Source organism: Entelurus aequoreus, linkage group LG11 (assembly GCF_033978785.1).
Source record: "Entelurus aequoreus isolate RoL-2023_Sb linkage group LG11, RoL_Eaeq_v1.1, whole genome shotgun sequence".
Taxonomy (NCBI): Eukaryota; Metazoa; Chordata; class Actinopteri; order Syngnathiformes; family Syngnathidae; genus Entelurus; species Entelurus aequoreus.
In genome coordinates this window covers 39,775,533-39,796,606 of record NC_084741.1, presented here as the reverse complement: position 1 = coordinate 39,796,606, position 21,074 = coordinate 39,775,533, and the positions used below count along the sequence as shown (strand labels likewise).

Genomic DNA, 21,074 nt, shown 5'->3' with positions numbered 1-21,074 from the left:
AAGGCAGTCTGCAACTCTTGGTAATTGTTAGTAAATTGTTAGTAAATCGGACGCAACACACCCACTCATGATTTTTTGCACACACAGTTTCGCACATGGTGTTTTTGTCTTACTAAATTAGGCCCTTAGTATTGTGTGACGATCATCTAAACACCAATATACTCCAACAGCACTGAGTTATAAATGATCGTTCTTTTATGAGGCATTGTGAATTCACATCAGAGAATTATAAATGCATATTAAAAAACGTTGATAACAAAAGTATAAAACATAGTAATTTATGGCTACATGCACACACATAATGTATCCCAATGGAAAGCCATCTATTTGTCATACATTATGTAAAGCATATAAAGAAGATTCAATTCATTCAACAAACAAGGGAGTTTCTCACCATAAAATGCATAAAGGCAGCTGGTTGGGTGTAGCGGAAGGAGCTGATAGGTTTATTTAATTTATTTTTGCACAAGAAAGTAAGTCACATTGGTTCCAGCAGCCATGAACAGCAGGGGGTGTCCAGGCAGTAAGCTAGTGTTATTAACAGCAGGGAAGAAGAATGAGGTGGGAGCTGTAATGTTCTTTATGAGATTTCAACGAGAAAGGAGGAGGGGGAAAACTCAAATCCCTCAAATTAACACCACATCAGTGTTCCTAAAAGTCTTGTGACTAAAGTTGCCAATAGGTCCAAAAATAAATAATGATAAATAAATGATAAATAGGTTGTACTTGTATAGCGCTTTTCTACCTTCAAGGTACTCAAAGCGCTTTGACAGTATTTCCACATTTACCCATACATTCACACACTGATGGCGGGAGCTGCCATGCAAGGCGCTACCAGCAGCCATCAGAGGCAGAGGGTGAAGTGTCTTGCCCAAGGACACAACGGACGTGACTAGGAAGGTAGAATGTGGGAATTGAACCCCAGTAACCAGCAACACTCCGATTGCTGGCACAGCCACTCTACCAACTTCGCCACACCGTCCCGGCAGGTTCTGCACTGCACTAAAAGAAACAAAAATATATATATATTTTACACCTGCCGTCCCACTCCCCCACTTGCCAACCGGTTGACTCAACATATTGCAGGTATTGCATATGTATTTTTTAGATGCCAGTAAAAGTGGAGAGATTGCAATGGGTTACATGTTTTAAACATTTTTAGGTCTGTATGAGAGACGCCTTTGGAAAAGAGTTGTCTGACTGATTCCATGGAAGATTAATGGTTTAGATTGAACAGACCTGTGAAACAATGAAATATGAATTTCACATTTTTACCCAGCCAAGTTAGAATATGCAAAAAAGTTGTGTTCCATTTGTAAACGCAGTCTGTCTATTACCAAGTCTGGATTCTTAGCATGTGTTTCATTATCGCTTACAAAGTTTCAAAGTTTCAAAGTTTTTTGAAATTCCCTTCCACTTTCCTGCTATGTCACTAAACAGAATTAGAAATCCAGCAGGCAATCGCGCAGGAGGAGATAGAAGACATATGCTAGGAGATTGAAAAAGTGGGGCGCCAACAAAAAGAAGCCTAAGATGTGGCTGGAGGGCAGAGGAAGTCTATTCTCCAAAGAGGGGAAAGGAAAAAGTGGGGCGGGTGTTATCTAGTCGTGCTTTGACATCAATGTGGTCAAGGATCAAAGCCTGACAAAATGGCATGAAGGAACTAACCCCAAGCACAGTGATATGCAGAAAGAGCGATGGCAGAAAAAAGTATCCAGTAAAGAATTATGGAAAAGGGCCACTCATGAACAGAAACATTTTCCTATAACGCTAATCAATGATCAACAATACACAAGACTTTGACCTTACCCAGGCCGAGTTGGACTGATTCAGTTGGTTGAGCATTACCACAGCCGTGCAGCCGTAGTCGAAGATAAGCCTCCAGAAGTCCGCCGTGGTGCCGGGCAGAGGGTGAGGGGTCACAATGAAGGCAGCTTGCTGGTGGAAGCTGTCAGCCAGAGCAGCGTTGATGTAGTTGTTGCTCTCCCCCTCTGTTGTTACAAGGAAGGCCAAGGCCCGATCTGGTGGAAGAACATCCATGCTGCGATTCTTCTCTCGATTTCTGGGCAACAGGGCGATGCTACATTCCTCGACATCCAGGTGGGGTGTCACAGAGTTTAGCGTCTACAAATGATAAGGTAGGAAAAGAGTAAAGTAGTGAACAGACTGCACGGGGAAAAAATCATTATACAGGACTCAAGAATAAATTACTGTAGCTTCCTGACAACAAGCAATAACAATACCATTTTTCATAGATGTATAACTTCAAGGAAACCGCTATACTGCACATTTTACTTTTATTCATTTCACAATAATAAGATGTATAACTCTAGAAAAACACTGAGTAGACCGCAGATTTATACTAAGGTTGAACTGTTAACAAAAAAAATATGATAAGTGTCATGATCCCACATGGCAGCTTGGACTATTTATGTTATTTTCCTGTGTTTAGTATTACTTCCTGTCCTGGTTATGGATGGTCAATATGGCCTAAAATCTTTATTGTAATAAATATTGCTGCCTCCTTTCTAAATTCCTGCTAGATCTGAGTGTCTTATAGTCTGCCTGGTACATAATAAAGGGCCCTCCTGCTTGTACTTTGCCTATATTTCTCTGCATCCTGGGATCACGCCAACAGCCGACATGCGGCATTGTAACACAGAGTGTCGTATTTGTGTTACTTTGTCCATTGATGTTAGCAATGATGTATGATGATTGGATGGTACCATCCGGGATTCTGGGGTGGGAAGAACAACGAGGCGCAAAAGAAAGTTCTTCCTAACTCTTTTGAAATTACAAATACAACCTGATTTATGAAGGATGAAGCTGACTGAAACATTTTTTATTTTAATGTGAGAGAAATGTTTAAACTCGTGCTGTCAATTTTTTTTTTTTTCTGATCAGATTAACCACACTTTTGTATTCGGGATAATTATGATTAATCATAGGTTACTTTTTGCTTGGATGATTTAAGTACATTTTAAAAGAGCCCAATATTTGGACACAAATGCAGTTTTATTGTCAAAATGTCTTACAGAAAAATGTTTATAATGTGTTGCTTGAATGCACTACATTATTTTCTCAAAACAGTTTCATCTAAAGACCCATATCTGGGTGTATTTTGAAGCAACATTTGTCAGTGAGCACACCAGTGGGAGTCTCCTCATTTCTCTTTGCACTGGCGTATGCATTGACCTGATCACTGACCGTATAACAACCCGCCTTCAGGTAACCATCCGCGGTTAATGTAAAGGAGCATATAAGGTCAAAATAAATGGCGTAATTAATATGCATATATACATAGATAATAATTGGGATACTTTTGTGAGTAATCACATGAGTAAACACGTTATTTTTGACAGCCCTACTTCAAAGCTCATTTTAACAAAAAACAAAAGAATATTCACCAAAAATGACAAAAAATGTTTGCCTTTCTTTTGCAACATTGTTTCAGTTAACAGTCCTTGTTTTAGGATGTAAGATGATGATGTGTACCATTTTTAATTATTGGGCAAGTTAATTGATTGAATTATGACTCGAAATAAAAAACAACATTTTTAAACAAAAGCAAAAAATTGTCATTTGCGTTTGTGTTTTAAAAGTTCCTTTCAGTGGTGGGACGTCAGGGCCAGCAATAACTTCTCTGCTGGCCTAACATAACCAGAAATCATGATCATAATTAAAGGCCTACTGAAATGAATTTTTTTTATTTAAACGGGGATAGCAGATCCATTCTATGTGTCATACTTGATCATTTCGCGATATTGCAATATTTTTGCTGAAAGGATTTAGTAGAGAACATCGATGATAAAGTTCGCAACTTTTGGTCGCTGATAAAAAAGCCTTGCCTGTACCGGAAGTAGCGTGACGTCACAGGTTGAAAGGCTCCTCACATTTCCCCATTGTTTACACCAGCAGCGAGAGCGATTCGGACCGAGAAAGCGACGATTACCCCATTAATTTGAGCCAGGATGAAAGATTCGTGGATGAGGAACGTGAGAGTGATGGACTAGATTGCAGTGCAGGACGCATCTTTTTTCGCTCTGACCGTAACTTAGGTACAAGCTGGCTCATTGGATTCCACACTCTTTCCTTTTTCTATTGTGGATCACGGATTTGTATTTTAAACCACCTCGGATACTATATTCTATTGAAAATGAGAGTCGAGAACGCGAAATGGACATTCACAGTGACTTTTATCTCCACGACAATACATCGGCGAAGCACTTTAGCTACGGAGCTAACGTGATAGCATCGGGCTTAACTGCAGATAGAAACAAAATAAATAAACCCCTGACTGGAAGGATAGACAGAAAATCAACAATACTATTAAACCATGGACCTGTAACTACACGGTTAATGCTTTCCAGCCTGGCGAAGCTTAACAATGCTGTTGCTAACGACGCCATTGAAGCTAACTTAGCAACGGGACTTCACAGAGCTATGCTAAAAACATTAGCTATCCACCTACGCCATCCAGCCCACATCTGCTCATCAACACCCGTGCTCACCTGCGTTCCAGCGATCGACGGAGCGACGAAGGACTTCACCCGATCATCAATACGGTCGGCGGCTAGCGTCGGATAGCGCGTCTGCTGTCCAAGTCAAAGTCCTCCTGGTTGTGTTGCTGCAGCCAGCCGCTAATACACCGATCCCACCTAAAGCTTTCTTCTTTGCAGTCTTCATTGTTCATTAAACAAATTGCAAAAGATTCACCAACACAAATGTCCAGAATACTGTGGAATTTTGCGATGAAAACCGAGCTTTTTGTATTGGATACAATGTGCCCGAATACTTCCGTTTCAACGATTGACGTCACACGCATACATCATCATACATAGAAGTTTTCAACCAGAAGTTTAGCGGGAAATTTAAAATTGCACTTTATAAGTTAACCCGTATTGGCATGTGTTGCAATGTTAAGATTTCATCATTGATATATAAACTATCAGACTGCGTGGTCGGTAGTAGTGGGTTTCAGTAGGCCTTTAAAGATACGAGTATTTTTTAATTTACTTTCCCTAAATATATAAAATTATTCATATTAATTTCATGTCATATTTTGCTCCTTCCAGTGCTGTTGTTTTTAGTTAGAGTTTTTATCTAATCAGAATTCAGCTAGCTTATGTTGCCATGCTGTACCAAATCTGCCCAGAACTTTCAGAATCAACATTGCGGGCGTCCGTGCACTGTAAGTGAGCGGGGACATACAGTGATAGACAGTTGCAATAGCCAATCAGATCTTGCGTTGTTGTCAGTAAGGCCTTCTAGAAGGCCTCACGTTGAACGTGACATTTACGCGTCCTGTGATTGGATACCCATCGGGACCGTTAGCAGATGAATTTGAGAACACATGGAGTTGAGAGACAGTTGCAATAGCCAATTAGATCAGGACATCTGCTCCTTTCTGATCATGGAAATGTATAAGAAACAAAAAAACAATGAAAGTGTCAACTGTATATGTATATATGCATTTTCATTAAAAGGAATAAAAAGAAATTAAATGAATGAAATGAAATGAGATCACAAGTTGTTGACAGTAGCCTATGTAGGTAGCCTGATGTTAACAAGACTGTGATTGGATGCTCACTTGTCATTCCAAAGTGATTATCCAATCACAAATTGCAATTTAGCAGGAAGCAGGAAGTGTTGACCCACCAAGAAGGAGAACAAAACGTTGATTAGGTGGCAGATATATATTTGCAAGGCCATTTTCAAGAAGGATAATTAAAGAGAAACTAAATCTTTTGAGACGATGTTGGCAATGAAATGGGGAAATGCCCGCCATTTCCACTCGAATAAACCGACTACGAGGGGTTATACGGCATCGAATGGGTGCTACAAATTGTGAGTTCAATTATTTTATTTCTTTATTTTTTTCACGTTTAATATGTTTTTTGCAATGTAAAATTTGACAGTACCACATAAGATATGTTTTCATTGCTGGTGCGGGTTTATTGATTATTAAATGCGCCAGAAAATAACCCGTTTATACACTGTTGATGTGATTCTATGCACAGTAGGGCGTAAATGTGTTTCTGTATAGTATTTCTCCAGCAATGGTCATGTGGTGACATAAATGATGGTATTTTGAGAGGTGATCATTGAAGTCGGACATCACTGAAGGCCGAGATGGGAAACGCACAGCCCGCCACTGGTCCCTTTTCTGGTTCATATAGAAGATGATGTGATACGACATGAATATACTATATACTGAGTCTGGAGTGAGTAGAACAGTTTTGACTGACACAAGAGTGTGTGGGGGGTAAGACAACATTTGTATTTGTCTTTGTTTGTCTAACTATTTGTTAGTTGCAGGTTAGTGCTGGTTTGTCTGTTTGTATGTTAAGCAGTGCACTTCCTGGTTCGTGAAGGATAATGCACACTGTATAATTTTTTATTATGAAGTGGTTGGAATAATTTCAACATGACACATATGGCAAAGAGAGAACATACATTATGTTAACAAAAGTGAATGTCGCAGGGTACTTTCTGATATTTGGAGAAATAATTTACTGTAGGACGGCTCTATTCAGCTTGTGCACCACAGGCAAGACCTGGACAAGAAATGACACCAGACTGCCCGCGAGTTTAGTTTAAAAATATTGGAAGTGACAAACATATTGGCAGCAGATTTCTAACAACACGGAAACACTGTCATACATGCAGATGATCTTTGACTAGCTTCTTTGCAGTAGGGCCAGCAGAGAACACCACATTTCTAAACAAAGACAAATTAAATAGAGTAAAAATCAAATGTCAACTGTTCTCAAGTATATACAAAATACGAATAATAGTACAGAGAGAAGTCCAGCCCCCCTGGCCCTTAGCTTTCTGGAAATGTGGCCCCCAACACAATTAAAGTTGAATAGCCCTGCTGTAGGAATAGGAATCCACCATACTCGTTGGCCTAGTGGTTAGAGTGTCCGCCCTTAAATCGGTAGGTTGTGAGTTCAAACCCCGGCCGAGTCATACCAAAGACTATACAAATGGGACCCATTACCTCCCTGCTTGGCACTCAGCATCAAGGGTTGGAATTGGGGGTTAAATTACCAAAAATGATTCCCGGGCGCGGCACCGCTGCTGCCCGCTGCTCCCCTCACCTCCCAGGGGGTGAACAAGGGGATGGGTCAAATGCAGAGGACATTGGTATTTTAACTTTAACTTTAATTTGCAGTCTGGGGATAGGGGAGCAATTTCACAGTGACTCAAACTCTTCTGCTATTATTTTATTCAAACATTACCCCAAATTGTAACATGTCTCACTCCTCTAAATGTAGGCAGAGTTCATAAGGAGTTGGGAATGCCATTTTTGTGTTATCCAGCTACAAACCAAGCAAAACTGGCGATGTAACAACTTTAAGTAATATAAAGTACATTCGTTAACACACAATATCAATAATACAACTAAGCAAGTGGTTTCCTCTGTGCTGGTAGAAAGCGGTGAGCCTATTGGGAGAGGGGTATGCTTTCAACAACAGTCACAGTGGGATGGGCGCACAGCATCAATGCAAGGCATGTTTGTAATTAGCGTGTCACACTAGCTGCACATGTTCCTAATCCCAAACATACATCCTTCATAATTCCTATGTAGAACATAAGGATAAAACCGCATCAAATTAAAGGAAGCGCATGAGCCTTCCCCGGCATCCCTTTGAAATGTTAAGCCTAGAATGAGTGCGGCTGGTGGGCTATGAAAGCGCTGCAGCGGCAGGAGGAGGAGGAGGAGGAGGAGGAGGAAGCTGCGTATGAGGCAAGAGTAGCATGTGAGAACACAGCTGGTTCTCTTCTCTCCTTATCAACATCTCATAAAAATGTGCAGCGGCCGCCTCGCTAGCAACCAGAAGATTTTAATACAGTCACACAGTGAAGTGGCACTATCATAATCCTGCACAAACACTCTGCACATGTCTGTGCATGCACACACAAAAAGCTCGTTAAACTACTTCCTGCTCTCTTTGTTCATTTCAAAATGTCTCTGTTCTTCAGACATTTTATACAGTGGAGCAACTGTCAGTCTACACGTCCCTATCTATTGTTTCAACTCAAACTACTATATATAATAATCAAAACAAGCTATGCTATATGGACCCAGATAAAGCACCTTCACATACACATTAGGTTTTTTTGGTTAAGATTATGCAAAATCAGCCTGAAGAATGTTGACACAATTTGGTGGTACATTGGGGCATGAAGACATTTCAATTACACATACATTTTGATAACAAAACTCAGGCATATCGAGGAGTCAGTATCTGGTGTGACCACCATTTGCCTCATGCAGTGCAACACATCTCCTTCGCATAGAGTTAATCAGGTTTTTGATTGTGGCCTGTGGAATGTTGGTCCACTCCTCTTCAATGGCTATGCCAAGTTGCTGGAACTGGAACTGTATACGCCGATCCACTGCATCCCAAACATGCTCAATGGGTGACATGTCTGGTGAATATGCTGGCCATGCAAGAACTGGAATGTTTTCAGCTTGCAGGAATTGTGTACAGATCCTTGCAATATGAGGCTGTGCATTGTCATTATGCAACATGAGGTGATGGTCTTGGGTGAATGGCACAACAATGGGCTCAGGATCTCGTCACGGTGTCTCTGTGCATTCAAAATGCCATCAATAAAATGCACTTGCATTCATTGTCCGTAACACATGCCTGCCCATACCATAACCCCACTTCCACCATGGGCCACTCGATTCACAACATTGACATCAGCAAACCGCTCTCCCACACAACACCACATACACAGTCTGCCATCTTCCCTGAACAGTGAAAACTGGAATTCATCTGTGAAGAGAATACTTCTCCAACGTGCCAGACGCCATCGAATAAGAGCATTTGCCCACTCAAGTCGGTAACAACGACAAGCTGCAGTCAGGTCAAGACCCTGATGAGAACGACAAGCACGCAGATGAGCTTCCCTTAGACGGTTTCTTAAAGTTTTTACAGAAATTCTTTGGTCATGCAAACTAATTGTTGTGGCAGCTGTCCGGTTGGCTGGTCTCAAATGATCATGGAGGTGCACCTGCTGGATGTGGATGTCTTGGGCTGGTGAGGTTACACGTGGTCTGCGGTTGTAAGGCCAGTTGGATGTACTGCCAGATTCTCTTAAACGTCTTTGGAGACGGCTTATGGTCGAGAAATTAATATTAAATTCACGGCAATAGCTCTGGTGGATATTCCTGCAGTCAGCATGCCAACTGCACGCTCACTCAAAACTTGCAACATCTGTGGCATTGTGTTGTGTGATAAAACTGCACATTTAAGAGTGGTCTTTGATGGTGGGCAGCTTAAGGCACACCTGTGCAGTAATCATGCTGTTTAGTCAGCATCTTGATTTGCCACACCTGTGATGTGATATATATATATATATATATATATATATATATATATATATATATATATATATATATATATATATATATATATATATATATATATATAGATATATTATTATTATTATTATTTTTTTTTTTCTATTTTTTTTTTTTTTTTTTTTTTGCCAGCAGTTTTTTATGTTTCATTGTAAAGTGATTCAAACTGATAACACTAAAGTGAAGTATGTTTTTTTTTCCCTTTTGTTTCCTCATTTACTTTTTCTTCTTCATTTGCGAAAATAAACCAAATTACGACCTTAAAACTGAGGTGTGAACTTAATCATGATTATTGTGTTCCCTTACACCTCTTTTACCTACAACCCTAGGTAAGAAATGATCTGTCTTGGAGGATGTTCATTCAGATGTTTAATTTTGTAGTAAAGAAGCAGATAACAGACATTACACAAAGCTATAGTCATTTTAAATGTCACCTTTCCGGCTGTAATAAACACTAAAATGATTCAAGAAAAAATATGGTATTCAGTAACAATTTCATTTTTAAATCAAGCAGAGTCAAACAAATATGTAGTCACTAAATACATCTGATAAAAATTATGGAATCATAAAAGATAACCAAAAAACACTTCAACACACAACTAGCATTTTGTCGCACCAGCTCATTCTTTTACAACATCTTATAGTCTCTGAGGCATGGACTTAACGAGTGACAAACAGTACTCAATCTCCAACTTTCTATGCTGTTGTCAGATCAGCTTTGCAGGTTAGAGTCGTGCCATGGACCATTTTCTTTCATTTCCCCCACAACTTTTTACATTGGATTGAAATCTGGACTATTTGCAGGCTGGGATAGGCTCCACGACCCTGAGAGGGACAAGCGGTAGAAAATGGATGGATGGATGGATGGACATTGACCTGAAGTATGTTTCTTCAAGAAAAGTTATTGCAGTTTTTGCTTGATGGCAAGATGCAATAGCATCTTAAAAAATGTCACCATCATCCGCGAACATGCTTTCCATTGATGGAATAAGAAACGTGTCCAACATGTCAATGTAAACTTCTGTATTTACTGAAGATGTAATCTGAATCAGTCATCTCCCCAGTGCCATTACTAGTCATGCAGCCACATATCATCAATGACTGTGGACATGTATGTTTTCTTCAGGCAGTCGTCTTCATAAATCTAATTTGAACACCACCTAACAAAAATTCCAGCATCATCACCTTGCACAAAGCAGATTTGTGAGTCATAATTGAATATAACTTTCATTTACTCATCCATAGTCCACCATTGCTCAACATCAACACCGCCCATCAAATCATTGGGCACCCTCTCTCCTCCCTCCAGGACCTCTATAGCTCCCGCAGTCTCAAAAGGGCACGCATAATTTTAAAAGACAGTACAGATCCAGGACACCGGATGATCCTAAGGCAGAAGAGTCAGGCTGCTGAAAACACAAACTAATAGACTGAGGGACAGTTTTTATAACAGGGCCATAGTCCTGTTAAATGCAAACATGTGACTGTGAAACTGTGTCATTTCATGCACAAGTGCAATCAGCAACGTTGTTAATATGACGTGTTTTAATATGTGCTATAACATGCTGCAATGTAAAGTTTTTATAATGAGCGTATAAGATTCCAGTTTATTTATGTATTTAATATTATTTTTTAGTTGTTCTTCTATTATTTACCTGTTCTGCACTGAGGAGTGAATCCGTGCCCAAAATTTTGTTGAACTAGTGTATTGTGTGTGCTTGTGCAAGGACAATAAATATTCTAATCTTATTATATTGTCCTTAGCCCATTGGAACCTTGTTTGTTTCAAATGACAGCTCTTGTGTTGGAGTCATGATTAATGTCAAGCCACCTGGTGCAGCAACTCTCCATGATGTGAACACTACTTTAATAAAGCAGATTAATGAACAGATGTAATCTTTTACAGGTGTTAGCTTTAGAAATACAAAATAAAGCGTGAGTCCATATTTGTTTCCTAATTTTTCAGTGATTCCATAATTATAATTCTGTTTGATGTGAAAATTAAATTGTTAGTATCACAAATTATAATTTTTTTTTTATTTTCTTGTTTCTGTTATCTGCTTTATTTCTACAAAATCAAACAACTGAATGAACATCCTCTAAGTCTGGCGATGCCATATTTTATTTAGGAAATGTACAAGCCAAAATTAATGCATAATTTAACAAAAAAAACCACCAAAAACACTAAAACTAAAATGATGCAATGCATTGCTCTAGAAGCAAAACAGACCTGAAATTCCTCACGGAGCTGGGAGGAATTACTCTGGGAATCCACTCTCAGCATCTCTCTGTAGGCAACTGAGAACTCGTTCACCAGAATGGCTGTCTCGCCACATAGACACGCTTCCAAAATGGCATCATGGATGAAGACATACTGCTCCTGCAGGGAGGGAAACACACACTTTAGAATGTACTGTATATGTCTTAACATACTTCCAAAAAACATATTTTTAATAAGGCAGTCAACACCACAAAAACAATCATGTATTAAACACAACAGCACACTTAAAGATGTCCTTTGTTTTAAATGAACATTGTTGGTAGTGTACCAAAGTAGAATAAATACATATCTTTACGTAAACAAACATTTGCCGTCAGCAAGAATTTAATTAAGAGACGGTTGCAAATGGCTACAAATATAATGAACAACTATGTCAACTTTGGATTTACATAATAAATGCTGGATATGCAAATGACGTGCAAATCTAAACAATACAACGTGCCTACGCAGCACACAGACAACATGTGCCTCTAATACAATGACCTTTGTATTTGTCTATGAGGGGAAGTTAGATGAAGAAGCAGACTTTTTTAAAGTTACTTTTTCATGACATAATTAGTCTGACCTCTGTCTGGATCATGTTGATACGCCGGGAGCAGAGTGTTTTGACACAGTTGTAGATGTCCACTACACCTTCACACTCAGCCATGTCCAACATGACATCCAGCACAATGTAGCAGCCTGTGCGGCCCGCCCCCACGCTGCCACACAAAGAAAAAAGAAAAAAAAAACATCATTAGGGACCATTCACATCTTAAAGCCGACATGTCCTTTCAATAATTCACATATGCAGCTGTTCCAGTCCAATGGCGATGCACGCAGTTTGAAAAGAAAGAAGATGCAAGAAGATCAGAGTGGTGTCATCTGCTGGCATGACAACTCCATTGTTGCATCTAGAATCCTGTTGTTTTACTACTTGTTATCTTGAGGTTAGGTTTTTGACTACAGGAAAAGATACAGTTTTACAACATAGCATTCTTTGACATACGCTCCCATTAGGCAGTTTGAGTTTTGAAGGAATGGAAGCTCCAGAATAGCAGCAAATGACTACCTTTTGTCAAGATTCTGATGTTTTCGATTCTCAGTTGATGGTTTTTACATTAAAAAAGGCTTGTCTTCTGTCTGCTGAGTAGCTGTTTAACAATCAATAGTAAGTCAGGTTGCCTTCAATTCACCTTTTGTTTAAGTTTAGTAGTTATAGGTAAATGACGCCTCAGTCAGTGTAGGGCACACTCGCTACCAGTATTGACACTGTACTGTGTTAGTGTTTCATAATGGTCATCCGCCATCTGATGGATTATACAAAACCCAAAATCAGTGAAGTTGGCACGTTGTGTAATTCGTAAATAAAAACACAATACAATGATTTGCAAATCCTTTTCAACTTATATTCAATTGAATAGACTGCAAAGACAAGATATTTAATGTTCGAACTGAAAAACATTTTTTTTTTTGCAAATAATCATTAACTTAGAATTTAATGGCAGCAACACAATGCAGAAAAGTTGGCACAGGGGCACTTTTACCAATGTGTTACATGGCCTTTCCTTTTAACAACACTCAGTAAACGTTTGGGAACTGAAGAGACTAATTTATTTTTTTTAGGTGTAATTATTTCCCATTCTTGCTCGATTATAAATATAGTTGGTATGGTATGGTATGTACAGCTTAAGTTGTTCAACAGTCCGGGGTCTCCGTTGTCGTATTTTAGGCTTTATAATGCTCCACACATTTTCAATGGGAGACAGGTCTGGACTACAGGCAGGCCAGTCTAACCCGCACTCTTTCACTACGAAGCCACGCTGTTGTAACACGGTCAGAATGTGGGTTGGCATTGTCTCGCTGAAATAAGCAAGGGCGTCCATGAAAAAGACGTTACTTGGTTGGCAGCATATGTTGCTCCAAAACCTGTGTGTACCTTTCAGCATTAATGGCGCCTTCACAGATGTGTAAGTTACCTATGCCTTGGACACTATTACACCCCCATACAATCACAGATGCTGGCTTTTCAACTTTACGACTATAACAATCCGGATAGTTAATTTCCTCTTTGGTCCGGAGAACACGACGTCCACAGTTTCCAAAAACAATTTGAAATGTGGACTCGTCAGAACACAGAACACTTTTACACTTCGTATCAGTCCATCTTAGATTAGCATGGGCCCAGCGAAGCCGGCGGCGTTTCTGGGTGTTGTTGATAAATGGCTTTGGCTTCGCATAGGACAGTTTTAACTTGCACTTACAGATGTAGCGACAAACTGTAGTTACTGGCAGTGGTTTCCTGAAGTGTTCCTGAGCCCATGTGGTGATATCCTTTACACACTGATGTCGGTTTTTGATGCAGTACCGCCTGAGGGATTGAAGGTCACGGGCATTGCCGCGTACGTGCAGTGATTTCTCCAGATTCTCTGAACCTTTTGATGATATTACGGACCGTAGATGGTGAAATCCCTAAATTCCTTGCAATAGAAATGAGAAATGTTGTTCTTAAACTGTCTGACAATTTGCTCACACATTTGTTGACAAAGTGGTGACCCTCACCCCATCCTTGTTTGTGAATGACTGAGCATTTCATGGAAGCTGCTTTTATACCCAATCATGGCACCCACCTGTTCCTGATTAGCCTGTTCACCTGTGGGATGTTCCAAATAAGTTTTTGATGACCATTCCTCAACTTTCTCAGTCTTTTTTGCCACTCGTGCCAGCTTCTTTGAAACAAGTTGCAGGCATTAAATTCCAAATGAGCTAATATTTGCAAAAAATAACAAAGTCCACCAGTTCGAACGTTAAGTGTCTTGTCTTTGCAGTTTATTCAATTGAATATAGGTTGAAAAGGATTTGCAAATCATTGTATTCTGTTTTTATTTACGATTTACACAATGTGCCAATTTTACTGGTTTTGGGTTTTGTACAAGTCACTGCATTTCACCTGCAAATAAAAGTGATAGTTAGCATTTCATTGTTTTACATTTTTAAACGAATAGCTACACAGAATAAAAAACTATACGAGCAGCCTTATAATACATATTTTTCAGACTACAGGGCACACTTAAAATCCTTTCAATTTAAAAAATGTTTTACAATGTTCCTTAGAACCCGGTGCACCTAATTACGGATTAATTCTGGTTGTGCAATTTTATTTGATGTATAGTGTAATGATAAGAGTGACAAGTAGATGGCCATCACACATAAAAGATACATGTGGACTGCAGGTTGATGCACCCCTACTCAATAAATGACATTAGCAAGTACAGGTTAGTGTAGTGTACGTGCTGTAGAATGCTTAGAAATATTCTTTTGAAATGACAAAAAACACTGAACTGATTCTCGTTTGGAGCGAGTGTGCCTCCTGCTTTATTTTCTCAGGGTCCCTGTTACTACAACAACACTGTCGCCCCCTGATGACATCAGTGTTGCGCCGACAGTCTGACATCCTTGAAGGGACAACAATCATTACATTTAACTGTTACATTAGCAAGCAAGCCTAAAACCTTGATGCTTCATTAAGAATATAGAACCATTACACACAACGCTCAAAAATCAGTCAAAATGTTTTACAAACGTAGTATGACTTTGGTAAGCTATAAAGCTGCACCGCTTGATGGATAGTGGAGCAGTACTTCTACCGTCGTCACACATGCTGTGCTTCAACATACGAGTATTATTATGGTGTGTTATTAGACACCTATTAGCAGACATATTATATGGCGTTTTTTTTTTAACTTTTCTTACCTATTGGTACCTGCTGTTGTGTATTTGGGATCAGCATAGGTGCCGAAAATTTGCATGTGTTCACCATTATAGTCCGTGCCGTAGTCAATAAGATCCTTCTTTTTCTCTCTCATCTTGTTATGGGGCATTCATCCTCCGCTGTTGCCTATTCTAATACAAAGTAGCGTAAAGTTCTAACTTATACCTGTCAGTATACTCGCTATGGAAGCGCTAAAAACTAACGGTACAACAAGGATGAAGGGAAGAAGAAGCTGTCGAAGTGCCATCCAATCCATTTTCTACCGCTTGTCCCTTTCGGGGTCACGGGGGGTGCTGGGGCCGATCTCAGCTGCCTTCGGGCGGAAGGCGAGGTACACCCTGGACAAGATGCCAGTGGAGCCACGTAAAAACGGCGCATCCTGAAGCGACTGTCAGAAAGCGACTTGAAGATGGTCTGTAAAACTTAATCTTTGCAACATTTTGATCAAAGAACCACCATTACATGTTACGTAGACCACAAGGAAGTGTTTTAAATGTAGAACAAAAAATAAATAATAATATGACCCCTTTAATGCGCCTTATAATGTAAATGTGAAAATAGACCTGACTAGACCCACTTTATAATCCCGTGCACCCTATGGTCCGAAAAATACGGTAATAAACAGGAAATGAAGAACATTTACCTTATTTGCCGCTATAGGATCAAATTACTCCCACACTTCGGAATTTGTACTTTTTCTTAGTTCCATTTTACAAACTATTTTTGATTCTCACTGAATTACGAGACAATGTGTGTGTGTGTGTGTGTGTGTGTGTGTGTGTGTGTGTGTGTGTGTGTGTGTGTGTGTGTGTGTGTGTGTGTGTGTGTGTGTGTGTGTGTGTGTGTGTGTGTGTGTGTGTGTGTGTGTGTGTGTTGGCAATGTGGCTGCATAGAAAAAGGACAGTTCAGCTAGTTTTTGTTTTGGCTTGGTTATTCAATAGAAAGTTGATCCATCACCCCATTGTTATGTCTGTACAATATACGGTACTGTACTGCTATTTATATTGTGTTCAAAGTGTACAAACTTTTACTAAAATATGGACTTTTGTCGGGGCTGTAACCCATTATTCATGTTCACGTAGATTAGGATGCAGAAATTTGCGCCAATATACAAACTTTTCAGTGACGTGCAGTCAGGGGAGGCAGGTGAGGTGGGGCCTCACGTGCCATCATGGAAAGAAAAAAAATGTAAAAAGAAAAAAAAAATTAAATTGTTATATGTATCCAGTGATTATACTATAAAGTTATTTTCCATTTAACTTCACCAGTTTTAGATTATTTTTTATTCAAAATCGCTGAATTTTCACATTTGCCGTTCGAATACTGAGAAGAGACTTGCTGTGATCAGCAGCCAGTTGAGGCACGTCACTTAGTTGAGCCTCACCATGGATTGCAGACTCGGCTAACTGCTGGCCTGCTGTGCAGTGAGACCGTATTGCTATATGAATTATATAATACATTTCCATAGTTTAGTTAGCTGAGGTATATAATGTACAGTGTATTTTGTCAACAACTGTATGTGTGTAACGTATTTCTTGTGCTGAGCAATCATAAAACTGCCGCGAAGACGCACTGGCTGAGGCTCGCAGTAACCCCGCCTCCTTGTGCCGGTTAATGCACTCCCGCCGTAGAATGCACCCCCTGACGGGAGTGTTATATCAACTAAAGCCCACACTTAAACTTTCCACGTGCAAGATTGAATCTATTTAAAAAAGTTATTTAATAAGAAGCCAAAAAGTGCAAAAACAATAATGTTCGTGTTGGAGGAGTTGTGAATGACTGCTGGGCCACAACATTAGGTACACCTGCAGACTGCAGCACGGATTTGTGAGGGGAGCAGTGGGCAGCAGCGGCGCCACGCCCGGGAATATTTTTTGGTGATTTAACCCCCAATTCCAACCCTTGATGCTGAGTGCCAAGCAGGGAAGAATGCTGGTATGAGCTTTTAAACACAACCCGTTAACTGCTGCCAATCAAATGGTGAATAAGATACTCTTTAGGGTTCATATGTTTGTAAATCTGACTGTGATGAAGTCAGTGCCTCACCAGCCATGAACCTCACCGCACGTCACTGAAACTTTTCTATTTACGAAGGTGCAGCACCCATCAGGGACTAATTTTGTTGTTTGTCATTCATTAATCAGCATTTTACAAACTATCTTTGATTGTCACGGTAATATAGGACAAAGTGTGTCCCTTTTTGGGACGTCTCTAAATACAGGACTGTGGAGGGGGGCGTGGTCGGCGGCTGACGGCTGACTGAAAAGTCCAGCACCTTTGTGTATATGTTAATAAAGACTTGCTCAAACCTGTATACCGGGCTCCAGACGATCTATCGGCCTCAGGTGAACCCCCCCCCCACACAAAGAGACGTTTACAAGGACGATTATGTTTTTCAAGGGACGGTTGGCAACCCTAGGTACAGTTAGCGACTGTAAAAACTAGTTCGGAATCACCAATTTCTAAGTAGGGCTTGTCTTGCTTGCTTGTTGTATGTGACATTAGCAAAACAGCAGGTGAAATGTTTTCGCAATCGTTCGGCCTAACTGGACATGCTGATATGCCAAATAAGGAACTGACTTTTAAGCATCACAACAGACAACAATGCAACCTATTCAAATTTACTGGCTGCAATAGTAAAGGTGGTAAAAAATGAGGTTACCTGCAGTGGACCACCACAGGGCCGGCATCAGGAGGCGTGGAGGCTTTTACTCTTCGTATAAAGGCCAAGAGTCCAGTGGCGTGATAGGGCACCCCGTGCTCAGGCCAGGATGTGAAGTGGAACTGACGGACTTCATGCTTGGTTGAGTATCCTCTCTGTCAACAGAAACAGTAAACAGTAGTGTCTAAAACACAGCATTTTGCATCCCAGTCAAGGCATCCTTCAGGCCCTTTTCACATTTCCAAACATGCTTCCATCTATTTAGTGACGTTCAACCTTTGTGATAGATGTGACAGATTTCTTGGCTCGGGGCGCTATTTATGTGGGGTCTTAGGTCTTCCAGGACAGTTGGGCCCCAGGGCATCGCACTGTCGCAGCGGCTGCAGTTTTACAGACGGAGAAAGGAATAACTCAGGCACTCTGAGCTCAAGGGGGGGCCGGCTGCAGCCACACAACAATTTGCACCCTCTATAAAAGTGTTGCCAAGCAAAGATTTGTTGAAGAGGGAAATCCAGCCCCCTTTAAAAATGGAAGAGGCTATTAAAAAAAACAAGCTGTCGCAGGCACCCAAAAATTCTTGCTGATTTGACTAAGCAGAGTGTGCTCAGGGAGAGCGAGTGTGACAGTGTGTTGATAATGCTGTGTTTGTGCCACTGTCACTCCAGAGATGCTTGGAACTCCTCCAGTGAGGATCCCCAGAAGATTGACAGACAGGGAAGAGGCCGACAGCGGCAAACACTGGAACAGCCATGTTGGAGAGACAGGCGCCGCGTCCATGTAGCGACTCTTAAATCCTCCGAGATTAACACGTGACCTTCAAGCCCATCAGCAGCAAACTCTATCAAGTATTTAATCCCTTTTTAATGTGCTACTTCTAATTTGAAGGCTTACTTTACGTGCAGAGAGGAAACATGTCCAAATTGAGTTCATAACAAGTTACATAAAAGGAAATCAAGGACATGCATGCAGATCCATCTTTGCTCATAAATTGAATTGCAATTTTGTTTTATTATTATTTGTAGTGTTGTCCCGGTACCAATATTTTAGTACCGGTACCAGTACCAAAATGTATTTCGATACGTTTCAATACTATTCGGGACTACAAAAAAATGGCATTTTCTGCTTTATTTTAACAAAAGAATCTTAGGGTACATTAAACATATGTTTCTTATTGCAATCGAAGAACAATTTTGTCCTTAAATAAAATAGTGAACATACAAGACAACTTGTCTTTTAGTAGTAAGTAAGCAAACAAAGGCTCCTAATTTGTCTGCTAACGTATGCAGTAACATATTGTGTCATTTTCCATTTTATTTTGTCAACATTATGAGGGACATGTGGTAGAAAATGAATTATTAATCTACTTGTTCATTTACTGTTAATATCTGCTTACTTTCTCTTTTAACATGTTCTGTCTACACTTCTGTTAAAATGTAATAATCACTTATTCTTCTGTTGTTTGATACTTTACATTAGTTTTGGATGATACCACAAATGTATGTATCGATCCGATACTAAGTAGTTACAGGATCATACATTGGTCATATTCAAAGTCCTCATGTGTCCAGGGACATATTTCCTGAGTTTATTAACATAATATGAATTTTTAAAAAAGGAAAAAAGATTTTGTGACGATAAAAAATATCGATGTAATCATAGTAGTATCGACTAGATACACTATTGTACTTGGTATCATTACAGTGGATGTATCCCCCTACGGTGTGTAGTGAAGCATGTTTAGATATTCCTCGTTCTGAAGGGATGATACTTATAAGAAACTTACTTTATTCGTCGCCATGGAGACAAGGATTAGTGATTTAGAAGTAGCTAAAACACTGCCGACTGCGAATGGACGTTCGCCGCTAGCTAGTTAGCCATGTCTTAAAGCACCTCTTCCTGAGGGCGTTTCAGTGTTATAACTTCACCTTTATCGTTAGTTTTTAAGCCAAAATGCGTCCGTTCTCCCTTTTCTGTCTACACACTGTGTCTGCTTGTAAGTACTCCGTGATTGTGCGCTGCCAAACATGCTCCTCTGCTCTAAACCAGCAATGTCCCGACGTGACAATGCGCCGTCATGCCCGGGAACTGGTACTTTTCAAACAGAGTATAGTACCGTTTTTGATTCATTAGTACCGCGATACTTTACCAATACCGGTATACCGTACGACCCTAATTATTTGGAAAAAAGCCACAGATCTTTAATTCCTTCTCCAACTGTATCTTGTTTTCCTCCCATCCTCAAGTCGCCCTCAAGGCTGTAGGCCTTCCTTAAAAGACAAGTTTTTATATTTATTTATGATACAAACTAAACCAGGCAATTGTGATGTAAGAAAACTATATAATTATATACTTACTTGAAGCAATATAGACATCTTTAATAGACATATTTTTGTCTATGAAACTTGTATAAAATTCCAAATGTAATTGAGAAGGTCTTCTCAAATTCCAGTGTATTCCACTAATTTAAATTTAGATCGCAAACACGAAGTAGAATTGCAACTCCAATTTGAACTAAAAAAATAATAATTCAAATTCCAATTGATAATTCTGGAGTATTACGGAATCACTTACAGTGGAACCTCCATTTACGAACCCATATTCGCACGAACCTCAGGCCAAATAAAAATATGCTTTGTTGTACAAACCTTGTCTCTGTGTGCAAACATTTTACAAACCTCGTTTCCATATGAGTTGGGAAATTGTGAATACAATGATTTGCAAATCCTTTTCAACCCATATTCAATTGAATGCACTACAAAGACAAGATATTTGATGTTCAAACTCATAAAATTTTCTTTTTTTTTGCAAATAATAATTAAATTAGAGTTTCATGGCTGCAACACGTGCCAAAGTAGTTGGGAAAGGGCATGTTCACCACTGTGTTACATGGCCTTTCCTTTTAACAACACTCAGTAAACGTTTGGGAACTGAGGAGACACATTTTTTATGCTTCTTAGGTGGAATTATTTCCCATTCTTGCTTGATGTACAGCTTAAGTTGT

The 21,074-nt window shown here is 39.8% G+C and overlaps 1 protein-coding gene across 4 annotated transcripts in view; it reads right to left on the bottom strand.

Moving 5' to 3' along the window:
- The window catches only part of ptprub (protein tyrosine phosphatase receptor type Ub), a 528,033-nt gene that overhangs the window by 23,205 nt on the left and 483,754 nt on the right, over positions 1 to 21,074 (bottom strand). For all 4 annotated transcript variants that reach the window (XM_062063249.1, XM_062063250.1, XM_062063251.1 and 1 more), the window contains 4 exons: positions 18,074 to 18,228; positions 12,226 to 12,361; positions 11,610 to 11,759; positions 1,810 to 2,124 (listed from right to left, as the gene is read on the bottom strand). In XM_062063249.1, the coding sequence (XP_061919233.1) occupies positions 1,810 to 2,124; positions 11,610 to 11,759; positions 12,226 to 12,361; positions 18,074 to 18,228 (756 nt within the window). The remainder of the gene's footprint in view (positions 1 to 1,809; positions 2,125 to 11,609; positions 11,760 to 12,225; positions 12,362 to 18,073; positions 18,229 to 21,074) is intronic.